This window comes from Lithobates pipiens, unplaced genomic scaffold (genome assembly GCF_037356315.1).
Source record: "Lithobates pipiens isolate NorthernLeopardFrog02 unplaced genomic scaffold, aLitPip1_a1.2 Scaffold_19, whole genome shotgun sequence".
Lineage (NCBI taxonomy): Eukaryota > Metazoa > Chordata > Amphibia > Anura > Ranidae > Lithobates > Lithobates pipiens.
The window spans coordinates 580,979,933-581,006,607 of NW_027507764.1; the positions used below are offsets into that span (position 1 = coordinate 580,979,933).

A 26,675-nucleotide genomic window follows, 5' to 3' on the forward strand; every position below is an offset into this window, starting at 1 on the left:
GGAGGCAGGCCAAGAAAAAGAAAACGAACATAAATGCCAAGTGGAATTTTTCATCTCAGCCAGGCGACATTTACAGAGACGGAACTGCTTATTTTAGATAAAGGTCTTAAAATTTGTCCTTTCGAAAGAAACTTAATAAATGTAATACTTTTATAGACGTACAGAGATATATACGCAAATTAAATGTACAAAGACATTTTATTGCTAACCCCTCAGGACCACGAAATGTAATGACGAGGGATGAAGGTGTGGTTCATTCCGGCCTATCTAACCCCTCTCCTTTTAACCCTCCAAGTTCCACAGGACCTTCCATTAAGGTCTTTCATGATCTAGTTTTGAAGGCTTTAGATTTATTACCAAAGAAGAGAATACATGATAATCCTAATATTAAACTTGGTCTTAAATCTTTATGCGAGCGTAAAGACTTAATTATCCAGCCATGCCGACAAAGGCGGTGGCTTAGTCATTCTGGATAAAAAAAGATTATTATACAGAAATTACCAAAATCCTTAGTGATTTGGATACTTATAGATTGATGTCCAAAGATCCTACTACTAAGTTCAAATAAATATTAGTAGAATTAATAAATAGAGGTTTCCAACTGGGGATACTTGACAAAAAGGAGAGGGATTATTTAGTACCTTTGGCTCCCTGCATACCCATTATGTATTACCTCCCTAAAGTTCATAAAAATTCTACGCAGCCTCCTGGACGACCTATAGTTAGCAGTATCGACTCCATGACTTTGCGCGTAGGGCGGTATATTGATTTTTATTTACAGCCATTGGTTAGTCATGGCAGATGTCACATCACTCTATACTTGTATATCCCATGGGCTGGGTTTGGCAGCCGTCACACATTATTTGTCTAAACGTACCCAAACACCGATTGTTCAGCAGAGGTATATTATGGAATTACTCCAGTTTGCCACAAAACACAACTACTTCTGGTTCAACAATCAGTACTTTTTGCAACAGAAGGGAGTCTTTATTTGTTTATGGCCCTGTGGGAGGAGGATGTCATCTATGCCCTACAGAGAACTGAACTGCCCCTGTGGGCTAGATACATTGACGACATCCTCCTCCTATGGAAAGGGGATGAAGAGTCCCTACATGATTTTATGGCCACTCAAAAATAGAGAGGCATTAAGTTGAGCTACGAGACTAGTGATTTCTTCAATATACTTTCTTGATCTGGAAATTTCTATCATAGACCATAGACTTACCACTAAGACTTTTTTTAAACCCACTGACAGTTGCCATCACAGTTCATGGTTAAAATCAGTCCTGCGTAGCCAACTACTACGCATCAGAAGGAACTGTACCGATTTATTTGACTTCCATCAACAGGCCCTAACTCTGAAGTCAAAATTTGTCGAGAAAGGATACCTTCTGATGGTTTGAAAAAAGCGAAATTGTTTGGGACTTTGTATGAGACCTTGAACCTGATGTCCCTAGGTCTCCATCCCTAGTAGGTTGAAACAAAGAGGGAAAAAAAGGGGGATAATAAGGGCAGGGGGACTTTATATGAAATGCACCACTCAGGGTAGGCTGAGATATAAGTTATAATACATGTAATGTTCTGGAGTGGCAAAAATGGGCATATGGCAGTATTTAATAAAGTAAATTTAATTAAATGGATAATATGGTACATAATAGATAAAGACATGATACATGCGATATATTAGTTAGATCTATGGTACAGAAATATAAAATGAGATAAACTACATGATTAATACATTGTCTCATGATCAACAGATATCATACAATATTTCATAGTCAGAATAAATACCATGATAGAACAATATCTCATATAATAAAAGTAATAAATATATATATAAATAATAACTGTCAAACGTATGCCCATAATAGACACACACATAATGAACATAATATAATAAAAAATAAGAAATCAATATCTCAGCCTTTTAATAGAACCCATGGTATAATATATGGATAATGTGACATAGCAGCAAATATAACAGCTCGACGCGTTTCGTGGATTTTTATCCACTCATCAGGAGAAGCTGGTTGGGAATATCTGTAATGGGTTATATACAGGTAATTAGTAAAAAACAAATCATATAGGAAGAGAGGGAACAACATCTGTATTCCTAACACTCTTACCTCAAAATTGTATGATATACTGGTAGAATCAGGTACAAATAAAAAACAAATTAATCTTTTGATCAGGTATATCGGAGGTAATAGACCAAACGTCCACCCGGGAGCTGAGGTTCAGACGAAAACGGCAGCAGGATAAGCCAACGGGAGAAAAAGAGAATAGGAGAAGTGCTCTACCAAGGTGTCCCTTCCAGCAATGTGCTATACGATGTAGTATCATGAGGGTGTACTGTAACAAAAATGTTATAAATATTTATATATATAGTGTAAGCACATGAATATTATAAGTGAGAAGTGAGAGAGGGTGAGATGAAAATTGGGAATGAAAAAAGAGAAAGAAAGGAAGAAGAAAAAAAGAGAAGAAAAGTGGAATTACATAGGTGATAAAGTGCATGGAGGAAGTGAGATAAAGATGAGAGAGAAAAGAAAAGGGAGAAAGAAGAGACTAAGGGTATGATGAGAGTGCACCTCAAAGGATATAAATTCCCCCTGCCCTTATTATCCCCCCTTTTTTCCCCTCTTTGTTTCAACCTTCTGATGGTTATTGACAAGGAGATTAATTAGGTCTCCATGATTGATAGGTGCATGCTGACTACTGAACAACCCAAACGCGCACCTGACTCCAAGTTTAAATGGTCCTTCATTACTGAATTCTCTGTACAACATAGACAAATTAAAAGCATTTTTAATCGCCACTGGAGAGTACTTAAAAATGACCCGCTGTTAGGTCCCGCTCTTCCAGATAGAGCAGGAGTTATTTATAGAGGAGCTCCCTCTTTAAGGAATCAGATTGCTCTGAATGTAATGGACTCCCTCACTCGACCTTCCTTTTTCCACAACCTTAAGGGATATTATCCCTGTCGTAAATGTAATGTTTGTGTACAAAATCTCTGTGGGAGGAGAAAGTCTGAGACCTTTGAGTCTACTACTACCTCTGCTGTCTACCAGATGAAGCACTTTACCACCTGTGCCACCCGCTATATTGTTTACCTTATTAGATGTCCATGTAATAGGCAATACGTGGGATGGACAATCAGATCCTTTTCAGTTAGGGTGAATGAGCACATTGCTAGTATCAAGAAAGATCGCATTAACCACAGCGTGCCCAGGCATTATCTTCACCATCACAATAAAAACCCTTAAATAATAATAAATCAGGTTTGTCTGACAACTTCTGTCTTTCATGAATCCATGCTGTCTGTTGCTTAAAATATTTTTTTCCTGCAAGAACTCGTCTATGTGGTCTTTTATTCATCTCTCCAGTATCTTTCCAACTATAGAAGTTAAACTAACAGGTCTATAGTTACTTGGTAAAGAATTTGTTCCCTTTTTAAATATAGGCACCACATTGGCCCTGCGCCAATCCAGTGGTACTATTCCTGTCATTAATGAGTCCCTAAAAATTAGATACAATGGCTTTGAAATGACAGAGCTCAATTCTTTTAGGATCCGTGGGTGGATGCCATCAGGTCCAGGTGCTTTATCCACCTTTATTCTGTCCAAATATTTCTGGACCATATCACTTTTGAGCAATTGTGGATTTGGGGCTGCGTCACTACCACCCCCATTATGGACATGAGCTCCCCCATTCTCCTTTGTATACACAGAGCTGAAGAAAGTATTTAATAAATTAGCCTTCTCTTTGTCCCCAGTCACCCACTCCAGATTATTTTGTAAAGGGCCTACATGCTCAGAATTGACCTTTTTACTATTAATATATTTAAATAATGTCTCAGTGGTTTCATTTGCATACTACGGTTAGTCTTCCTATTGATGAATTATGTTTCATGTCATTAACAGGTCATTTACTTTGTGCTAGGATATGTAGGAAGGGCTTGGTGAGTATTCTTTTTTATTTTATTTTTTAATAGTTTGTTTAGCAGTTTTAACCCACTAAGTTTCCCATATCCAATATGGCGGCTTGAGTATTTTATGTATTTTAGTTTCCAGTGGGAGCATGTTGTCAGCACTCCCTAAGAGATTATATTTTTCATGTGAGTGGATAGGCATGTTTGTTTACAAGCGTAGGTCACCAGCTCAGGTTGCCTAGCTACAAAAGTTATAAATGCAGGTTATGTTTCCCGGTCATGTGACTGCATCCATGTGACTTTAGAACAGTCGCTGATTGGATAACCATTGTGCTGACTCTTGCTGCTGGGTTGTGCCTATGACCTATCACAAACTGCATAATTTCATCACATGAGACCATTGAGCTTCCTCAATGGGTGGGCACTAGCAGGCTGTCGAATGTCAGCCAGTCAGCTACGCCCTCTTGGTCTGTATGGGAAAAACAGATAGAGGTTCGGAACGCAGATTGCTCTCGGGTGGAGGCACCACTATCTTTGGTAAGGGAATCAGGAAGAGAAGCCTTGTGTCTTCACAGCCTGGTTCCCTACTGCCCATGCACGATTCCACTGGTACCTGCTGTCTTCTCGGACCTGTGTGTCTCCCAGAAGACAGCGGGGGGTGCGGATGAGGCGCCGGATATAGGATAGATATCTGCGGATATAGCATAGATATCCGTGGATACTGCGGCTATCTATGCCTGGAAGTGGGAGAAAATATCTGGATTATACAGGTATCTGCTCCTGCCTGCCCCCTGAAAGGTGTCAAATGTGACACTGCAGGGGGGAGGATTCCCAAAAGCGGAAGTTCCATTTTTGGGTGGTACTCTGCATTAATGAGACATGTGAGTTTTTAAATGTATAGATATACTGTATAGGGTGATATGTGTAGTCGAGCGTGATATGTCACTTCTGCACATAGTGGAACGCAGGAGGAGCGCAAACGGCGTCCCCGCGTCCATTTACATGTTCTTAAACTTTACAGCATGTTTTATGGCTTTTGAAGCCTTTTTTACTCAATAAATCCCCCTTTTTCATGGAATACTTCACCATGGGAGATTGTTCCTTATGTCTATGTTTATCCTGGATAAGGGTAACCATCCCTATTTGAACGTTTGACTGGATACCAGGCCGGATATGCTGAGACGGACTTCCAGTTTTATTCCAATATTCCAAAAGGCTCCTATGATCTCATAGTTGCCACAGTCCCGATTTTACCGGGACAATCTCGATTTTGGGACCCTCGTCCCGATCGGAGGCTGTCCCAAATTGGGATTTGGCCTTTTGTCCATGGATAAATGGGAATGTTTGGCTCTGCAGAAGTTCTGGCTCCTGGCTTCAACAAAAAGGCCGCCAGTGCCGCTGTGAGAGCTTTCCCCTTGTGTTCAGCTACACCTCCTCTCGTTCTTCATGTTCGGTGGAGAGGGGAGGGGCCGATCCGTGCAGCCAATGAATCGGCTTCTCTCTTCACAATTCTCCACCTGGGGTTAGCTGCACGGATCGGCCCCTCCCATCTCCATTAAACACGAAGAACGAGAGGAGATGTAGCTAGACTGCAGCCAACACACCGTCTGCAGCCAACACTCTGCTGGGGGACACTGATTTAAGAGGCACTCTGCTGGGGGCACTGATTTAAGAGGCACTCCGCTGGGGACACCTGATTTAAGAGGCACTCGGCTGGGGACACTGACCGCTGGGGATACCCGATGTAAGAGGCACTCCGCTGGAGACACCTGATGTAAGGACAGACTCTGCTGGGGGCACCTGATGCAAGGACGGACTCTGCTGGGGGCACCTGATGGCATCTGGTGGCAGGCAACGTGGCAGGGGACACGCTCAGGGGTCCCATTGATTCTGGATTATGGTGAGTTGAATGATTTCATTCTATATTAAAATGTAATAATAGTAATAATGCGCTTCAATCATCCTGACACCACAATAACCATGGTGCTGGGATGATTGATGCGCCAACACCAGGTGTTTGGAGTATCTTTATCTGCTGATTTGTTAAACTCTGGAATACACATTTCTATTGTGGTGTAGGATCTGAGCCTGCTGTCCCTCCATCCCTCTTTCCCTCCTTCTTTCCTTCTTTCTCTCTCCCTCCCTCTTTTCCCCTTTCTTTCTCCATCTCTCGTTCATCTCAGACTCTAACCACACCCCCATTTGATCCACGCCCATATAAGCCATGCCCGCTATTCCACGTAAACCACGCCCATTTTTCTGCGCTGCGTGCGCCGCATTTTCTTTTTTTGCTATGTCACGTCTACAAATGCATGCCCCGCCTCCTTACTTATAATAAGACTCCGTCTACAGCCAAAAAAGTGTCCCTATACATTTTTTTTACAATGTTGGCAACTACCCTGTTTCCCCTAAAATAAGACCTAGCGTGATTGTCGGTGTTGGCTGCAATAAAAGGCCTATCCCCCAAATAAGCCCTACTCTGTTTCCTCAAAAATAAGCCCTACCCTGAAAAGAAGACCTACAAGGACTTTAACTAGGGCTTATTTGGGGGGTAGGGCTTTTATTGCAGCTATCACCGACAATCACACTAGTTCTTATTTTAGGGGAAACAGGGTATGTGATCTCTGTAGTTAGGGATCATCTCCACCTGGTAAGTAGGCTGTTTGCTCGGTGTGGTGGAGGATTTCACAGTCACATGTACATTGGATTAAGCACCTTCTTATTGGAAGTTTTGGATGAACCTTTTTTTGGACTTACATTTGTTTGTTTATTACTTTGGACACTAAGGATTTGCGATGGACTGATTTCACGATATAAATGTCTGAATACAGTTTTGTGCATTTTTATAAATAACGCACTTAGTAATACCCCACTGGAGTGAATCCAGTGGTTGCATATATTTGATTTGTACCGTTTGCACTGTTTAGTCATTTTACCTAGGTTTCACTTATAGTAAGCGCGGTTTAACACATACATATTTTACTTTATTGGTTTAACAATTTTAGAACGGGCGGCTTTATAGTTAATATTTTATAATTCATATTATATATTTTCAATTTTTTCACTTTCCTACTGCATGGGTAGAGAAAAAACAAAGTTTTTTCCCTTTAACACTATACTATATATATGCTCTAAACTTTGGATACCACGCTTTTTTACTTGTTCTGTGATCATTTTTTGTACGCATCAGAATCTATGGTTGTACTTTTTTTCATTTAAATACATGTTTATAATGATGTATACCGGGTCTGGGTTAAATTATTCCACCACCGTCAACACCTGCCACACATCCTACTCACCGAAATCCCATGACACCCATTACAGGTAGTCATATAGGCTTTAACGACAATCCCAATCGGAATTCCTAGCGGCCTCACCACTGATTATCAAAAGCGGGATTCAATCGGCACCAATCATTGGATGTTTCAATAGGTACGCTCCGAATAAAACATAATTAACTGTACCCACGGCAGGAATCCAAGTTTTAGTGGGAAACAAAGGAAAATGGAACTTCCATAGTGAAGTACGTTGTGGTTTATTCCAAAAACATTTAGTTAAAAACAAGTAAAAAAGGTTTAAAAACAAAGCAGAAGGTTTCTGCTTTGTTTTTAAACCTTTTTTAGTTGTTTTTAACAAAAAAAAATTTGGAATAAACCACAACGTACTTCACTAAGGAAGTTCCATTTTCCTTTATTTCCCACTAAAACTTGGATTCCTGCTGTGGGTACAGTTAATTATCTTTTATTTGGAGCGTACCTATTGAAACATCCGATGATTGGTGCCAATTGAATCCCGCTTTTGATAACCAGTGGTGAGGCTGCTAGGAATTCTGATTGGGATTGTCGTTTAAGCCTATATGACTACCTGCAGGGCCGGACTTACCATTGGGCTTGACTGGGCTCAAACCCATGGGCCCCGCCCAATAGGGGGCCCCCGCCAAGATACATAGGCTCGGCTCCGCTCACAGTCACGCCCAGTCCCGCCTTATGATGGACATAACACAGGTCAGCCTTTCTCAACCTTTTCAACACAGAGGAACCCTTAAAATATTTCTCCGATCTCGGAAATCTACAACTCATGATACATTAGGCCGCGTACACACGCGGGGACTGTTCGCCCAACTTTGTCCGTCAAACAGTTTCGGCAAACAGTCCGCTCAAAATTAGCATGGACGGACATGGCCACACACGACGGACGAACAGTTTGCTGAAACCGTGCGCGATGACGTGAACGGCACGTACGACGGGACGAAAAATACGACGTCCTATACACTGCATTATAACTTTCGGCGTGAAAATCCTTTCTGAGCATGCGCGCAACTTTGTTTGACGAACAAGCCTACACACGCGGGGACTGTCCGCTGAAACAAGGTTTCAGCGGACAGTTTTTCGGAATTTCCGAAAAACCTTGTTCAGCGGACTGTTCGCTGAAACTGTCCGCTGAAAGCCCACACACGAGCGGACTGTCCGCTGAAACTTGGTTTCAGCGGACAGTTTCAGCGAACAGTCCCCGCGTGTGTACGCGGCCTTAGTGTGATGGTCAGTGGGAAGAATGATCCTCACACTTGTGGTCAGTGGGAAGAATTACCTCCTTACAGGTAGCTAAAAAGATCAATGGTGTTGGTGGGAAGTTATCTGAGAGGCAGAAATTGCCCAATGCTGAAGGAACCCCTAGCAACCTCTGGAGGAACCCTGGTTGAGAATCACTGACACAGGTACTGGGCGTGACTGTGAGCAATTTTCAGCTTTCGGTGCTCTCTCACTTTGAATGACAATTACTCAGTCATGTAACACTGTACCCAAATGAAATCTTTGTCCTTTTTTTTTCCACAAATAGAGCTTTCTTTTGGTGGTATTTGATCACTTCTGTGTTTTTTATTTTTTGTGCTATAAATGAAAAAAGATCGATAATTTAGAAAAAAAAAAAAAAAAAATCTTGGTTTCTGTGATAACATTTTGCAAATTATTTATTTTTTTTCATGAATTTTGGCCACAATTTATACTGCTACATATTTGTGGTACAAATAACCCAAATTAGTGGATATTATTTGGTCTTTGTGAAAGTTAGAGAGTCTACAAGCTGTGGTGCGAATCGCACAAAATTGATCACATCTGATGTACTGGTGGCCGATCTCATTTCTTGCGACCCGAACAAGTCAGGAAAGAACAAATACCCCCCAAATGACCCCTTTTTTGAAAGTAGACATTCCAAGGTATTTAGTAAGAGGCATGATGTGCTTTTTGATGTTGTCATTTTTTTCCCACAATTCTTTGCAAAATTAAGATTTATTTTTATTTTTTTCACAAAATTGTCATTGTAATAGGTTATTTCTCTCACATGGCATGTGTATACCACAGATTATACCCCAAAATAAATTCTGCTATTCCTCTTGAGTATTACAATACCACATGTGTGGGACATTTCCACAGTCTGGCCACATAGAGAGGCCCAACATGCAGGGAGCGCCATCACGTGTTCTAGGAGCATAAATTACACATCTAACTTGTTGACTAACTATTACACTTTTGAAGGCCCTGGAGCACCAGGACAATGACACTGATGTGGCACTGATGACAGATGGCACTGATACGTGGCACTGATGACACGTGGCAGTGATGTGGCACTGATGACACGTGGCACTGATGACAGATGCCACTAATACGTGGCACTGATGACACGTGACACTGATGACAGATGACACTAATATGTGGCACTTATGACATGTGGCACTAATACGTGGCACTGACAGATGGCACTAATGCGTGGCACTGATGATAGATGGCACTAATACGTGGCACTGATGACAGATGACACTAATACATGGCACTGATATGTGACACTGACAGATGGCACTAATACGTGACACTGACACGTGACACTGATGACAGATGGCACTGATACGTAGCATTGATGACACGTGACACTGACAGGTGGCACTGATGACAGATGGCACTGATACGTGGCACTGATGACAGATGGCACTAATATGTGGCACTGATGACACGTGACAGTGATATGGCACTGATGACAGATGGCACTATGTGGCACTGATGACACATGGGACTGATGTGGCACTGATCACAGATGGCATTATACGTGGTACTGATGACAGATGGCCCTTATACGTGGCACTGGGGACAGATGGCACTGACATGTGGCATTGGGGCAAATGGCACTGGGACAAATGGAACTGGGGACAGATGGCACTAACAGGTGGCACTGGGGACAGATGGCACTGACAGGGGGCACACTGGGGACAGATGGCACTGACAGGTGGCACACTGGGGACAGATGGCACACTGGGGAGATATTTTACTTACGGCCGCTGCAGCCGCTAATCTCTCCCTCCTCACACGCTGTCTATCTGAGGAGGGAGAGCCGGCGATAAGAGATGATCTCCTATGTTTACATATGAGATCATCTCTCATTGGGCACGCCGATCGCGCTGTAAACGGCCGCTGTGATTGGCCGTTTACAGTGATCTGTGACTGGCTGTGTCCGGGAGACACGGCCAGGACAGAACTTCCTTGATGCGCGCTCGCGGGAGCGCGCATTGCGGAAGTAAACAGGAGGGCATCCAGGGACGGCCTCCCGGCAATTGGCGTCCGCTCTGCAGCAGTCTTTCGGCTATAGCGCGGACGCCTAGTGGTTAAGGGATTGAACGTGATATGACGAACTTTATTTTCATCTGAGTGACTTTTTATGTTATTATTTTGGACTATGTTCTCTATATAGAGGGTATCGTTTATGAGATATTTTGTGGCCATCATAGGTCTATACATTTTGTTTTGAGTATCACATTAGGTTTCACTGCCTATATCCCATCAGGATTACTCCTTGAATATATATACATTTAGCACTGCACACATTTGTGTCACCAGTTTGAATGTTTTTCAATATTATTGTTTTATCTTTCAGTCCACTCGCTGATTGTATATGCACTGGGCACTTTTGTTCAACCTCCTCATAGTTTGGTTCACATCCCCGGATAACATTCCAGGGTCTATATATATATATATATATATATATATTTTGCGCTGCATCTTTTCTGTTTTTTTTTTTTTCGAATATTCCATTGCAATTACTCTTATTGCTGATGTCGGCAGCTGTTTGCTATTAGTAGCGCAAATTTCCCCTTTTTTCGTTTTTGCCTCCAGTAACATGTCTGCGGTCTCTTTCTGTCTCCTGTGACATGTCAGCAGTCTCTAGCTGTCTCCTGTAACATGTCAGCAGTCTCTGGCTGTCTCCTGTGACATCTCAGCAGTCTCTAGCTGTCTCCTGTAACATGTCAGCAGTCTCTAGCTGTCTCATGTAACTTGTCTGCGGTCTCTAGCTGCCTCCTGTGACATGTCAGCCGTCTATAGCTATCTCATGTAACATGTCAGCAGTCTCTAGCTGTCTCCTGTGACATGTCAGCAGTCCCTAGCTGTCTCCTGTGACATGTCAGCAGTCCCTAGCTGTCTCCTGTGACATGTCAGCAGTCTCTAGCTGTCTCATGTAACATGTCAGCAGTCTTTAGCTGTTTCCTGTGACATGTCAGCAGTCTCTAGCTGTCTCCTGTAATATGTCAGCAGTCTCCAGCTGTCTCCTGTAACATGTCAGCAGTCTCTAACTGTCTACTGTAACATGTCAGCAGTCTCTTACTGTCTCCAGTAACATGTCAGTAGTCTCTGGCTGTCTCCTGTAACATGTCAGCAGTCTCTTACTGTCTCCAGTAACATGTCAGTAGTCTCTAGCTGTCTCCTGTAACATGTCAGCAGTCTCTGGCTGTCTCCAGTAACATATCAGCAGTCTCTAGCTGTCTCCTGTTACATGTCAGCAGTCTCTAGCTGTCTCCCTTAACATGTCAGCAGTCTCTAGCTGTCTCCCTTAACATGTCAGCAGTCTCTAGCTGTCTCCCTTAACATGGCAGCAGTCTCTAGCTGTTGTGAATAACATGTCAGTAGTCTCTAGCTGTCTCCACTAACATGTCAGCAGTCCCCTAGCTGTCTCGAATAGCATGTCAGCAGTCTCTAGCTATCTCCAGTAACATGTCAGCAGTCTCTGGCTGTCTCCTGTAACATGTCAGTAATTTTTAGCTGTCTCCTGTAACATGTCAGTCATTTTTAGCTGTCTCCTGTAATTTAGTAGCAGTCCTCTGTTACATGGTAGAAATCTGTAGCAGCAATCCCATAGGGAATTTGCAGTTGAGTGTACATTCCCCGTAGATTGTTCGGTGCTGCAGATTGAACCGGGTATACATGGGAGATTTTAACCCCTTGTTGGTAATCTCTTGTCCTTGCTGAGTCACAGAGGTGGAAAAGCTTTTTATCTGGTGGATGATAAAAATAAGAATTCCTGCAGCATCGGTCAGATGTGTGTTCATGGCAATGTGACCCATGGGAGGCCCATGTGACCAGGTGACAACCATGGGAGGCCCATGTGACCAGGTGACAACCATGGGAGGCCCATGTGACCAGGTGACAATGGGAGGCCCATGTATTGCACAATTAGGAGATGGGGACAGAGCGTCTCCCCCTATAACAGGAAGTGGCTGAACAGGGGCCTTCATGGCAGGATCGCTGAATACATGCTTCAGATAAATACAATTTTTATTTTACAATGATATTCATGATTTGTTAGGAATTAGGTTTACATTGCTGTCCTCGGTGTATGGGCAGTGGGGTCTCCTCTGCTAGGATTTGACATCTCCGCCTCCATCCAGCAGTTTTAATCTCCGCATTGCCTATCCAGCCAGTGGGGAGAATTAGAGAATAATCCCCTCTGTAGAAGTGAATGGAGAAGGAGATGAATCTCTCATTCATCAGACGGTCAGCTGATTTCCCCTGTGTGATGATCGCTCTGCAACCCCCCCACAGATTGCCCAACAACACAACACACTGAATCTAATGGAGTGTCTGAGGTTAAAGGAGAACAAAACACAGGGATTAAAATCGGGGAGATCTATACTGGGGGGAATGTACTGGGGGAGGGGATCTGTACTAGGGGAATGTACTGGGGGAGGGGAACTGTACTGGGGGAATGTACTGCAGAATATCTGTACTGTGGGAGGGGAGTGGAGATAATCTATACTGGGGGAGGGGAGGGAATCTATACTGGGGGGGGGGGGGGGGGGATCTATACTGGAAGGATTGTACTGGGGTAGATCTGTACTGTGGTAAGGGGGGGAATCTATACTGGGGGATTGTACTGGGGTAGATCTGTACTGTGGTAAGGGGGGGAATCTATACTGGGGGATTGTACTGGGGGAGATCTGTGCTGTGGAAGGGGATTCATACTGGAGGGATGTACTGAGTAGATCTGTACTGTGGTGGGGGTGGGAATCTATATTGGGGGAGATCTGTGCTGTGGGAGGGCAAGAAATCTAGACTGGGAGGGGATGTACTGGGGTAGATCTGTACTGTGGTAGGGGTAAGAATCTATACTGGTGAGGGGGGGGGGGGGATCTGTGCTGTGGGAAGGAATCTATACTGGTGGGGATCTGTACTGTGGTAAGGGAGGGAATTTATACTGGGGGAATGTACTGGGGAGATCTGTATTGTGGTAGGAATCTCTACTGGGGGAGATCTATACAGGGGGAGATCTGTACTGTGGTAGGGGTGGGAATCTAGACTGGGGGGGATGTACTGGGGGAGATCTGTACTGTGGTAGGGGTGGGAATATAGACTGGGGGGGATGTACTGAGGGAGATCTGTACTGTGGTAGGGGTGGGAATCTAGACTGGGGGGAATGTACTGGGGGAGATCTGTACTGTGGTAGGGGTGGGAATCTAGACTGGGGGGAATGTACTGGGGGAGATCTGTACTGTGGTAGGAGTGGGAATCTAGACTGGGGGGATGTACTGGGGGAGATCTGTACTATGGTAGGGGAGGGGAATCTAGACTGGGGGGAATGTACTGGGGGAGATCTGTACTATGGTAGGGGTGGGGAACTAGACTGGGGGAATGTACTGGGGGAGATCTGTACTATGGTAGGGGTGGGGAACTAGACTGGGGGGAATGTACTGGGGGAGATCTGTACTGTGGTAGGGGTGGGAATCTAGACTGGGGGGAATGTACTGGGGGAGATCTGTACTATGGTAGGGGTGGGAATCTAGACTGGGGGGAATGTACTGGGGGAGATCTGTACTATGGTAGGGGTGGGGAACTAGACTGGGGGGAATGTACTGGGGGAGATCTGTACTGTGGTAGGAGTGGGAATCTAGACTGGGGGGGGTGTACTGGGGGAGATCTGTACTATGGTAGGGGTGGGGAATCTAGACTGGGGGGAATGTACTGGGGGAGATCTGTACTGTGGTAGGAGTGGGAATCTAGACTGGGGGGAATGTACTGGGGGAGATCTGTACTATGGTAGGGGTGGGAATCTAGACTGGGGGGAATGTACTGGGGGAGATCTGTACTATGGTAGGGGTGGGGAACTAGACTGGGGGGAATGTACTGGGGGAGATCTGTACTGTGGTAGGAGTGGGAATCTAGACTGGGGGGGTGTACTGGGGGAGATCTGTACTATGGTAGGGGTGGGGAATCTAGACTGGGGGGAATGTACTGGGGGAGATCTGTACTGTGGTAGGGGTGGGAATATAGACTGGGGGGGATGTACTGGGGGAGATCTGTACTATGGTAGGGGTGGGGAATCTAGACTGGGGGGAATGTACTGGGGGAGATCTGTACTGTGGTAGGGGTGGGAATATAGACTGGGGGGAATGTACTGGGGGAGATCTGTACTATGGTAGGGGTGGGGAATCTAGACTGGGGGGAATGTACTGGGGGAGATCTGTACTGTGGTAGGAGTGGGGAATCTAGACTGGGGGGAATGTACTGGGGGAGATCTGTACTGTGGTAGGGGTGGGAATATAGACTGGGGGGAATGTACTGGGGGAGATCTGTACTATGGTAGGGGTGGGGAATCTAGACTGGGGGGAATGTACTGGGGGAGATCTGTACTGTGGTAGGGGTGGGAATATAGACTGGGGGGAATGTACTGGGGGAGATCTGTACTGTGGTAGGAGTGGGGAATCTAGACTGGGGGGAATGTACTGGGGGAGATCTGTACTGTGGTAGGGGTGGGAATATAGACTGGGGGGAATGTACTGGGGAGATCTGTACTATGGTAGGGGTGGGGAATCTAGACTGGGGGGAATGTACTGGGGGAGATCTGTACTGTGGTAGGGGTGGGAATCTATACTGGGGTAGATCTGTACTGTGGTAGGGGTGGGAATCTAGCCTGGAGGGAATGTACGGGGGTAGATCTGTACTGAGGTAGGGGTGGGAATGTAGCCTGGAGGGAATGTACTGGGGTAGATCTGTACTGTGGTAGGGGTGGGAATCTAGACTAGGGGGAATATACTGGGGTAGATCTGTACTGTGGGAGGGAAACTATACTAGGGGGGAGATCTGTACCGGGGGAGGGGATCTATACTTTGGCAGGAGAGGGAATCAATACTGGGAGGGATGCACTGGGGTATCTGTATTGGGCAGAGATCTGTACTGTAGGATGGAAGGGAACATACTGGGAGAGAGGAGGAATTCTATACTGAGGGCAAAGTACTGGTGGAAAGCAGGGAATCCTCCATATACTAGGGTGGGGGGAAATGTACTGGGGGAGAGCCGTACGATGAGAGAGGAGGGAACAGTGGCGGCCCATCCATATGCCCCCCCCCCTAATCCATACGCCTTGCCCCGTATCTAAATTCAGGACGCTGGGCGCATGGATTTCAATGGGGGTTTTTTTTTTTGGAAGCACATGATTAGAACCTGGGGCTCTAATTGGCCTCAAAAAAGGGTGGGCTCGGGGCATAGAGCACTGAACCCTGAGTCCACCCAGTTGTGTGACAATAGCAAATTAATATTCACTATTGTCTTCCTGATTCTCCTCCCGTCCAATCAGGAACCGATTGGCTGAGAGGAGAAGCAATCATATCGGTTGCCGTGGAGGAGGAGGAGATGCAGGGGTAGTCGCCATGAAGCCATGGAGAAGACGCAGGAGGAGGAAGCGCTGCCTGCGATCTAGATGGGGGGGGGGGGGGTTTGGGCATGTGATCCAATGATTGAGGGTGATCTGATTAGCCGGGGGGGGGATTGGATTGGTCCCAAAAAATGGACCACCAGCTGACATTGGGAGAGAATGTATAGGGGGGGGAGTGGGAGATCTATACTGTGGGATGGGATTTATACTGGAGGGAATCCCAGAGATCTGCACTGTGGGAGGGGAAATAATCTATAATTGAGATGGGGGAAGATCTGTACTGGTGGAGGTTGGTATGGGGGCAGGAACTGTACTTGGAGAGAGATATGTACTGGGGGGGGGGGGGGGGGTATTTGGGGCTGACCCCTCCCCTCCATAGAGTCACTGGACGAGTGAGCTTAGCCACCCAAGGACAGGAAGTGTGTTATTCCTAGGACTATCTGGTTAAAAAAGAGGGGGGGGGGGCCTGAAAAAAATCTACGGACTGTAAGCCGCAGTATATACCGTTTTCATTCCTGGGTTTAGATACAAATAATCTCTCTTCCTTGCTCCCTTGTAAGTGTTTTGTTCTATTTGTTGTGCAACAAATAAAAAAACAGTTTGATCTACCAGAAACCTTGTGAGGGGGCAATTTCCTGTGCTGCACTCTTATCAGTTACATTGTTTCAAGTTATCTTTGAGGGCTGAAGATCCCCGCCCTTCTTTGTTATGGAAAAATAAGGAAAAGGGGGTGGAGGTGTTTGTAGTCCTGCCCTGTTCTGTTTCTATTTTGCAGAGACAACAAGTAAAGGGTGTCATCCTGGGACCGGAAGTGTGTTACTGGTGGGATCACCAGGTGGAAATAAAGGGGGTGAAAAAAGCCTTTAAAAAAAAACAAAAGAAAAGAAAAAGTAATGGAGCCACCACATCTAAGGACTGGTAAGCTGCAATGTATTCCATTTTTATTCTGGGGTTTAGATACGCTTCAACAAGCTTAAGCAATCGCCATCTGCAGCATTAACCCTGACCGGGCATGGGGCACCCTTCAGCCTCGGAGGACCCATTGGCACCCCTCAGGCGAGCACACGGCGGGGGTAGATTGGCCATACAGGCAGGCAGAGCTGTGATGTGTTTCTGCTGGGCTCTGTGTGAGAAGGGGAAGGTGTGTGCTGTGTTATGGGAGTTGCAGGGGGAGGTGGAGCTGCAATATACAGGGCCTGTTGTCAAATAGAAGCTGTTGATAAGTCAGCAGAGAGCCTTTAACCCACGACTGAGCCTGTGCTCGCTCTGGCAGCTTGCTTCTCTCTGTATAAGGGTGCCGGGCAATCTACAGAGCCTGCAAAGGGGTGCCGAGCATTCTACAGAGCCTGCAAAGGGGTGCTGATCATTCTACAGAGCCTGCAAAGGAGTGCCGAGCATTCTACAGAGCCTGCAAAGGGGTGCTGATCATTCTACAGAGCCTGCAAAGGGGTGCTGATCATTCTACAGAGCCTGCAAAGGGGTGCTGATCATTCTACAGAGCCTGCAAAGGGGTGACAAGCAATATACAGAGCCTGCAAAGGGGTGCTGATCATTCTACAGAGCCTGCAAAGGGGTGACAAGCAATATACAGAGCCTGCAAAGGGGTGCTGATCATTCTACAGAGCCTGCAAAGGAGTGCTGAGCAATCTACAGAGCCTGCAAAGGGGTGCTGAGCATTCTACAGAGCCTGCAAAGGGGTGCCGAGCATTCTACAGAGCCTGCAAAGGGGTGACAAGCAATATACAGAGCCTGCAAAGGGGTGCTGAGCATTTTACAGAGCCTGCAAAGGGGTGCTGAGCATTCTACAGAGCCTGCAAAGGGGTGCTGATCATTCTACAGAACCTGCAAAGGGGTGCTGAGCATTCTACAGAGCCTGCAAAGGGGTGCTGAGCATTCTACAGAGCCTGCAAAGGGGTGCTGAGCAATCTACAGAGCCTGCAAAGGGGTGCTGAGCATTCTACAGAGCCTGCAAAGGGGTGCTGAGCATTCTACAGAGCCTGCAAAGGGGTGCTGAGCATTCTACAGAGCCTGCAAAGGGGTGCTGAGCATTCTACAGAGCCTGCAAAGGGGTGCTGAGCATTCTACAGAGCCTGCAAAGGGGTGCTGAGCAATACACAGAGCCTGCAAAGGGGTGCTGAGCAATCTACAGAGCCTGCAAAGGGGTGCTGAGCAATACACAGACCCTGCAACGGGGTGCTGTGCAGTACACAGACCCTGCATCTCATATACAGGATGCTGTGCAAAATACAGACCCTACAACGTGTATAGGGTGCTGTGCAATACACAGATCACTGGACCTGAGCCTGCATACCGGTCCCTGGATCCCCTGCATTCACTACATCGGCACCTTTGGAATATTCTGACAGCTTGCAACCACCTGGGGTGTTGTGGATCTAAACCCCCCCTGGAGCCTGCGTTGCTGAAGAGAGGGCTCCCTCATCTAGTGGATCCTGTGCATCGGGGGGGAGGGGAGGCTTGGGATCCCACGCCAGCTGTGCCCTGGGATCTACTGGATCTGGCAATTTTGTACACATCACTTTGGGATTTGGTGGCTTTTTTTTTTTTTTTTGTGGTTTAGGATTGGCTGGAATCAAAGCGATTTCGCAGAGCGACCGTATGCAGCGAATCTAGTAGATCTTTCTTGTGGTGGATCTGGCGGAACGCAGGCTGTGACGCTCCATGGCTCTCGCGCACCTTTCGCCTTCGCAGAAGGAGCCGGAGAGGGAGAAGGAGGAGGAGAGCGAGGATGAGAGCGAGGTGCTGGAGGAGAGCCCCTGTGGCCGGTGGCACAAAAGGAAGGAGCAGGTAGTAGAGTTTTTTTTTTTTTTTTTTTTTAAATAAATATAAATATATTAATAATAATAATAATTATTATTTACAATTTATACAGCACCAACAGTTTACGCAGCGCTTTATAATGTAGAGTACAGTTCAATACAGAAGGGACAGGATGGCCGTGTGTGTATGTATGTATGTATTTATATATATATATATATATATATATATATATATATATATATATATATATATACCATGTATGCTGCCAGAACGCCCGCACTTAGAAATGTATTGGGTCCTAACATGAAAGTTGGGGGGGGGGAAAAAAAAAATAAATAAATATATATATATATATATATATATATATATATATATATATATATATATATATATATATATATATATATATATATATATATATATATAAATATTTTTTAACTCCATAAAAATAAAATTCATCCCCTGCGGGGGGCGCCCTCACAGGCCAGTTACACCTGAACTGTAGGACGTTTTGGAAGCCGAAGCACATTAAAGCGCAGAGGCGTGACCCGTATCGAATGGCACCGGTCTGTCCATGAACTGTAGATGTGGATTGATTGCGCTGGCGGTATAGAATGTTGACGTTTTATGGACACTTTTTTTTTCATCCTTACTGATCCTTTTAAAGATGAAATGTGGGCCTCTGCCGTTCCATTACGTCTGCGCAGGCTCTGGAAGTGTTCGTACTGTTTGATAAGAATGCTTTGAAGTAGCCGTACACCTGAAATGTTTGTGACCAGTAGATTTACATAGGTGCCATCAAGGGGCCTTATATAGCCTACCTGACAGGGCACCCAGCCCCCACCCCTCCCCAGAAGAAAGTAACTGAGGACATACTGTAGACTTATCAGTCCTTTTTTCTATGTAGCCTCAGCTGCGCAGATGAAGCATAGTAAGCACAATTTACTATGCTTCGTCGATGAATGGACACAGGCCTGATTGGTACCGATTGCTCACTGTGTTCATTCAGGAAAGGAAGAGGCTATTAAACAACATATTTACTGGCCCCCGCTCTTCTTCATTCTGAAACATCCCCCCCCGTGTGTCCACAGAAGCTGCCGGTGGGAGAGGAAGGGAGGGAAGCTGTGGGGGAAAGGTGGGGGGGGCGGACAGCAAATGGAAGGGGGCACATGTGCTAGAACCAATCCTCCGCAGTGCAGCTGGAGGGAGAATAGAGGAGGAGAAGCTATCAGCGTTGCAGGGGAGGCAGAAATGGATCGGTGCCTGCAATAAGGCAGTACAGCCGGCCTTCCTGCTCAGCCCCCCTTTTGAACTGATGGGGCCCGGGCCCGGTACAGGAGGGCCGGCTGTACTGCCTTATCAGCAGCCCTGGGTGCCATGCAGATGGCCCCAGATGATTAGAAAAGGCCATCCTGTTACCTTTTTAAAGTAATAGACCGTGGAGGTGTCTACAGGCAGGGCCAAGGGGTAGGCAGAGGAGGCGGCCGCCTTGGGCGCTTCAGCACAAAAACATCATGACCTTAAACCTAAGTAGTCCACGGTTCGTGGGGAATGGAGGGCCTAGGAGCAGTTTGGCCTTTTCGCATTGGGTGGCAAAGGAGGTAAAGGGGTAAGCAGAAGAGGTGGCCACCTTGGTCGCTTCAGTAGGCGGGGGGGGGGTGCAAAAAACGGCAGGACCTGCAACCTATATTGAGGGCCGTCTTTAAGGCAGGGCAAAAGGGGCAGCTGCCCTGGGCCTTGTCATTAATGTGGGGCCCAAAGCAGCTGCCTCATACTTGCCAACTATCCTGGTTTCAATTCCCTCGTCCCTCAAGGTTTTAGTCCTGTGCTGTGTCCCAATTTCTCAGTGTGAAGTGCTGCTACTACGGTAATGCAGACTCTGTTTTTACATATAAATTACTGGGATTCATACATAAATAGCGACGTTATTGATATGTAAATAGTGGTCGGCCAGCAGCATTGATCTGTATATCATGCCCACCTGTGGTCATATCCACAGTAATCTCTAGCAACCATTCAACAAGCCAAAATCATGTGCTGTAACCTCTAGCAACCAGTCAGTGAGCGGCAATGATGCACTGTAACCTCAGGCAGCGATTGCAATTGGCTGCCAGATCTGATTCAGTAAACAGATTTTGACTCTCGCTGCTATTTATTGTATGTCTCAGAGCAGGTGGAGAGAGCGAAACTGCATGGGGAGGAGGGGGGCCCCAAGAAAAGTTATGCCCAGGGTCCAATCAATATTAAAGAAAGCCCTACCTATACTACTGAAGTAGTTCACAGCTCGGGGGAGGGGAATGGGAGCGCTTTGGCTTTTTTTTTTTTTTTTTTGCCTTCGGTGGTAAAGGACTCCAGCCTGCATGTAGTAGGGACAATGGGTAGGCAGTGGGGGCAGCCGCCTTGGGTGTGAAGGGGTGCAAAATGGCAGGATCTTCAACCTATCACTAAAGTATTTATTTATTTCAGTTACTTATATAGCGCCATCAATTTACGCAGCGCTTTACTAAAGTAGTCTCTAGCTCATTGGGGAGGGAGGGCATGCAAGCACATTGGCATTTTCACCTTGGCTGGGGGGGTGGTCAGACAAGGCCAATGCATTGGGTGAATCGGCAGGAGGGGTTGCAGGAAGAGCAGGATCAGCAACTTATGCTGTTGGGATAGTCCTCACATCATGGTGGGGGGGGGGGGGGGAGCGGCACGGAGCACTTTAACCTTTTCACCTTTGGTAGAGGACCTTGATCCAGCTCTATTTGCTCTTCCCCCACCCCCTCTAATCCCATAAACACTTGTTTGGCTGAGACAGAGAGGAGACTGATGCCTGGTGGGGGGGGGAGGTGGATCAGGGGTCATTCTCTGTGGTCAGCTTTGTTGCCATACATGTCACATTAATAATAATCTTCTTCCAGTCCGGGTGACTAGTATGGGGTCAGAAAACAATTGTGTGTGTGTGTGTGTGTGTGTGTGTGTGCACGCGGACTTCGCCTTCCTGAGCCTCCTCGGGGGAGGGGCTCACTATTTGCCTTTTGCTCTCCCAAAGCCACAAACCTGCACATTTGGCTGATCACAAGGTACCATTTATTGGAATGGTAACCGGAGAATTTTTGCAGCTTATCAGTCCTTAGATATAACGCCTGCATTGGTTTTGCATTTTCTTTTTAGGCTTTTTTTTTTTTTCTCTTCATTTTTAGATTGTGATCCTGCCAGTAAGACGCTTCCTGTCCTAAGGAAACGGCGCTCACTATACCCTAGAACAGCGATCACCGACTAGTGGAAATGTTGGTGGTCCCCAGGGCTTCTGCCGCACATCGACACTATGACGGATGTATGCCGCCCGATGTTGTTCTCCATGTGCGCTGATAGTCCATACTGACACCATGCATTGATGCATTGAATGTAGAAACAATAGATGTAAAACCTGTATAACCTATTTTGTTACCAGACCTTTTGTCGCAGGTGAACGAGTGCAAAAGCAAGACTTGATGGCACCACTGCACACCTGCAAAAGGGATGTGTGTTTTTTGTGCATTGCAGCAATGCACACAATTTTGTGCACATTCATGCAACGCACAAATGTCTTTCTAAAATGTTCTTCCAGCTGAGATCCAAATTGCTCTCTAATATAACATAAAAGTAGGCTAATCCCATCCTTATTTCAGGTAAAATAAAATCCCCTTTACACCATGTGTCCCCTTACACACCGGGTGCCCCCATCGGAGTGTCCCCCCCCCTCACACACCGGGTGCCCCCATCGGAGTGTCCCCCCCCCTCACACACCGGGTGCCCCCATCGGAGTGTCACCCCCCCTCACACACCGGGTGCCCCCATCGGAGTGTCCCCCCCCCCTCACACACCGGGTGCCCCCATCGGAGTGTCCCCCCCCCCTCACACACCGGGTGCCCCCATCGGAGTGTCCCCCCCCTCACACACCGGGTGCCCCCATCGGAGTGTCCCCCCCCCCCTCACACACCGGGTGCCCCCATCGGAGTGTCCCCCCCCCTCACACACCGGGTGCCCCCATCGGAGTGTCCCCCCCCCCTCACACACCGGGTGCCCCCATCGGAGTGTCCCCCCCCCTCACACACCGGGTGCCCCCATCGGAGTGTCCCCCCCCCCTCACACACCGGGTGCCCCCATCGGAGTGTCCCCCCCCCCCCTCACACACCGGGTGCCCCCATCGGAGTGTCCCCCCCCCTCACACACCGGGTGCCCCCATCGGAGTGTCCCCCCCCTCACACACCGGGTGCCCCCATCGGAGTGTCCCCCCCCCCCCCCCTCACACACCGGGTGCCCCCCTCACACACTGGGTGCCCCCATCGGAGTGTCCTCATCACACCCCGGGTGCCCCCGTCACACCCCGGGTGCCCCCATCGGAGTGCCCTCGTCACTCAACGGGTGCCCCCGTCACTCACCGGGTGCCCCCGTCACTCACCGGGTGCTCCCATCGGAGTGCCCCCTCACACCCCGGGTGCCCCCCTCACACCCCGGGTGCCCCATCGGAGTGCCCCCCTCACACACCGGGTGCCCCCATCGGAGTGTCCCCTCACACCAGGTGTCCCCATCGGAGTTCCCCTCGCATCAGATGCCCCCACCAGAACCCCCCCCTTACATCCATGTCCCATGAGAATCACCCTTTATATCGGGTGTTCCCAATAAAGTGCCGCTTAACATCAGGTGCCCCCATCACAGTCCCACCACATAGCACAGTCCTCCATTACATCAGGTGTCCCTCCACACACCGAGTCCCCCCTCCCATGTACTCACAGATCACAAACTGCAAAGAAATTCTTTATTCCAAATATGACAAAATACAAAAATAGCGGTCGGAGTATAAACTTCCAGATATTAAGAAGACAACGTTGTCTTTTTTAATATCCTGGAAGGTTTATACTCCGACCGCTATTTTGTCATATTTGATATTATGGTGTGTTTTTTCTAATAAAATGTAATCAACTCAACAGTAGTGTTCAATAACTGCGACCCCCCCCCCCACCCCCTTTTGGAAGCTTGTCGTTTTTTTCTTTTTCTTGTATGCAGTTTTTGTGGTTGCATGGACCGCTACTACATGGTGAAAGGCTGAAGCAATCGCTACATCAATATAAATCTAAATAGTTGTACACTATAGTATGGTAGATCCGGGCACCACAATACCCTTTTTTTTTAAAAAAATTTAAATTTTTTTATTTTTTACTCTTTTATTCCTCAGCAATGCCGCTGAGATTAACGTTAGTTCACCTCCTGCAGGCTGGAGGGAGGAGAACGCCTAATCCTCTCACCAACTATCTTAGGGAGCTACGGTCCGTTCTGAATAATGTGTCCGGTTTTCAGGAAGACTGAAGAACAGACACATGATTCAAAACCTAGACTGTCCGGGTGAATCCCTGACAGGTGGCAATCCTATTCCAACTCCTGTGAACTCAGAGGGAGGCGTTGGGAGGGGAAGCATGGAGCTCGGGCACTAGCTAAGGGGGTGAGATCCAATGTTGAGTCTATGTAAGGAAGCCTGGTGGGGTGGTTCAGAGAGCCGGAGCATTGTGTGTGTATAAGGCATATAAAATTCACGTTGGTGTCAGAAACCATCAAATCAGCCTGAGACAGAAGTACAGTTAAATCACACTTTTTAATTTTATTCTTAAACAGCAGACGTAGTCAAAACATTCAGTTCAGTAACCGTAACGGATAATCAGCCAAGCCAGAAGTCAGGGATCAATGTAGTGAAACAGCAAGCAGGATCTGGAGCCAGAAGGGATGTCGGCAAAGCAAGTCTTGAACAGGATCGCAGGAGATAGTTTCTGTGATGTTGACCAAGGCGAAGGCAGAGATCCACTGGGCTGAACGGCTTAAGTAGGCAGGACTGATGAGCAGGATATCATCAACAGCTGAGTAACTGTGAAAAGATAGGAGCTGGGAATTAGCTGACAGCATGAGCGACCAGCTCAGAGAAGGAAGGGCTGAGCCCAGCCCTGACAGTTAGTGGTCCATGAGGTCCGAAAGGTTGGCGACCACTGCCCTAGGACAATATTATAAACAATACAAACAGTGCAGCGCTACCCAGAATAATGATAATCATGCCCCAACAGTGCAATACTTCTGAAAAAAAAAAAAAAAAGTGTTATGAATATGTAAAGCAAGTCCAAAGTGGTCAACTCTCGATCAAAGTGAACCATCTGTGATCTTCCCTTCAGAATTCCCACCCAGTGACATATAAAAAATGTCTTCACCTCGGGGTAATGCCCTCAATAGTTATAGGAGGTCAAAACCGCGCATTCCCCAGCAGGGGTAATAGTGATTGGTCAGATCTTCACTCTCACTCTGCCTTATAAGATCCCCCTAATGCCACCAGATGTAGAAAAATGAAATAAAAAGGGAACTCCTAGTGCTCACTGATGGGATTTTATTAACAAAATGCATGTCCAGAAACACTCACAAATAAGGGCACTGAACACCATTCATCATAATGTATAATAAGCCAGCTCCCATAGACAGATCACTAACCACAATGTGTCCTAGTTCTGGCACAGCAAGCGTGATGACGTCATCGGCTTTCAGCTCCAGCTCAGTACCCATATGTGTTAAGAATGAATGGCGCCGCAGCACACCATTAAACAAAACAAACCCATCCTTTTGGGATTACATATGTACACTTTAATGCCCTGTACAGGTGAAATTTTCACATGACCTAAAATCTCTAAGACCCCTTTCACACTTGGGCATTTTTTCAGGAGCTTTAGCGTTAAAAACAAAGCGCTTGTAAGAAGCCTTGTCTGCAATGCCAATGTGAAAGCCTGAGTGCTTTAAGGCCTCTTTCACACTGGGGCAGCGGGTCCGTTGGCGGTAAGGCTTTACCGTCGCATTTGCAGGGGTATTTGGCCGCTAGCGGGGTGCTTGTAACCCCCGCTAACGCCCGAAAAAAGGGTTAAAACCACCCACAAAGCGCTGCTGCCGGCGGTATTAATTTCAATGGGCAGGAGCGGTGGAGAAGCGGTATACAGACCGATCCAAAGATGCGGCTAGCAGGACTTTTTTTTTTTTTTTTTTTTTTTAACATCCTGCCAGTGCACCGCTCCAGCGCCCCTCGGGGCTTTCACACTGGAGACAAAGCAGCGGCTGTTTCAGGGTGCTTTGCAGGTACTATTTTTAGCACTGTAGCGCCTGCAAAGTGCCCCAGTGTGAAAGGGGGTCTAAGAGCCCCTTTCACACTGCCAGCGCCCCGAAAAAAGCTGGTAAAGCGCCGTTTAAACTAGCTGTGCTTTACCAGCGTTTTTCGAGCGATAGCGGGGCGCTTTTAACCCCAGTTAGTGGCCCGAATAAAGGGTTAAAAGCTCCCACAAAGTGCCACTGCCAAGGCGCTTTGCATGTGCTTTCCATTGATTTCAATGGGAAGGGGCGCCTTAGGAGCGGTGTATTCAGCGCTGCAAAGAAACTGCTTGCAGGACTTTTTTTGACGCCCTGCCAGTGCAGCGCCTCACAGTGAAAGCACTCGGGCTTTCACATTGGGATTGCAGATGAGGCTTCCTTCAGGCGCTCTTTTTTTTTTTTTTTTTTACGCTAAAGCGCCCGAAAAACACCCCAGGGCGAAAGGCGTCTTAAGTTTAGAGTTCCCTGTGCCATCAGGATCCAACCGCCTTCTGTAACCGGTGTTCTGGCCTATAGTGTCCGGCCATCATATAGCATCCGCCCCGTACTGCGCATGCGCAGTACGGGGCAGAAGAAGCTTCGGAAAATCACAGAAGCTGAACGGCGCCTGCGCCGTGAGTGGAGGTGGTAGCCCCACCATCCAAGCGGACATAGGGTTGTGAAAATTAGACGGCCCCTCGCGGGCGAGCTTTGCTCGCAGCGCTTCGGGCTCGGCCTCGCTGCGTTCGGCTCTTTTTTTATTCCTACTCTATGTCCACTTGGATGGTGTGGCTAGAACCTGGACTCACGGCGCATGCGCCTTCATCCTCGGCTATTTTTGAAATCTGTTGCTGTGTACTGCGCATGCGCAGTACACAGCGGACACTAT

General features: G+C 46.9%; 1 protein-coding gene across 3 annotated transcripts in view; it reads left to right on the forward strand.

Annotated features, from left to right (window-relative positions):
• The first annotated feature begins 5,808 nt into the window (after positions 1-5,808).
• Positions 5,809-26,675, forward strand: part of NRBP2 (nuclear receptor binding protein 2) — a 173,799-nt gene continuing 152,932 nt past the window's right edge. Inside the window, exons 1-2 of one of the 3 annotated variants that reach the window (XM_077493454.1) lie at positions 16,655-16,813; positions 18,474-18,700. In XM_077493454.1, the coding sequence (XP_077349580.1) occupies positions 18,575-18,700 (126 nt within the window). In that variant the 5' untranslated portion in view covers positions 16,655-16,813; positions 18,474-18,574. Of the gene's footprint in view, positions 5,832-16,654; positions 16,814-18,473; positions 18,701-26,675 lie in introns of those variants that run through there. The other 2 variants (XM_077493455.1, XM_077493456.1) reach the window with 2 other exon arrangements.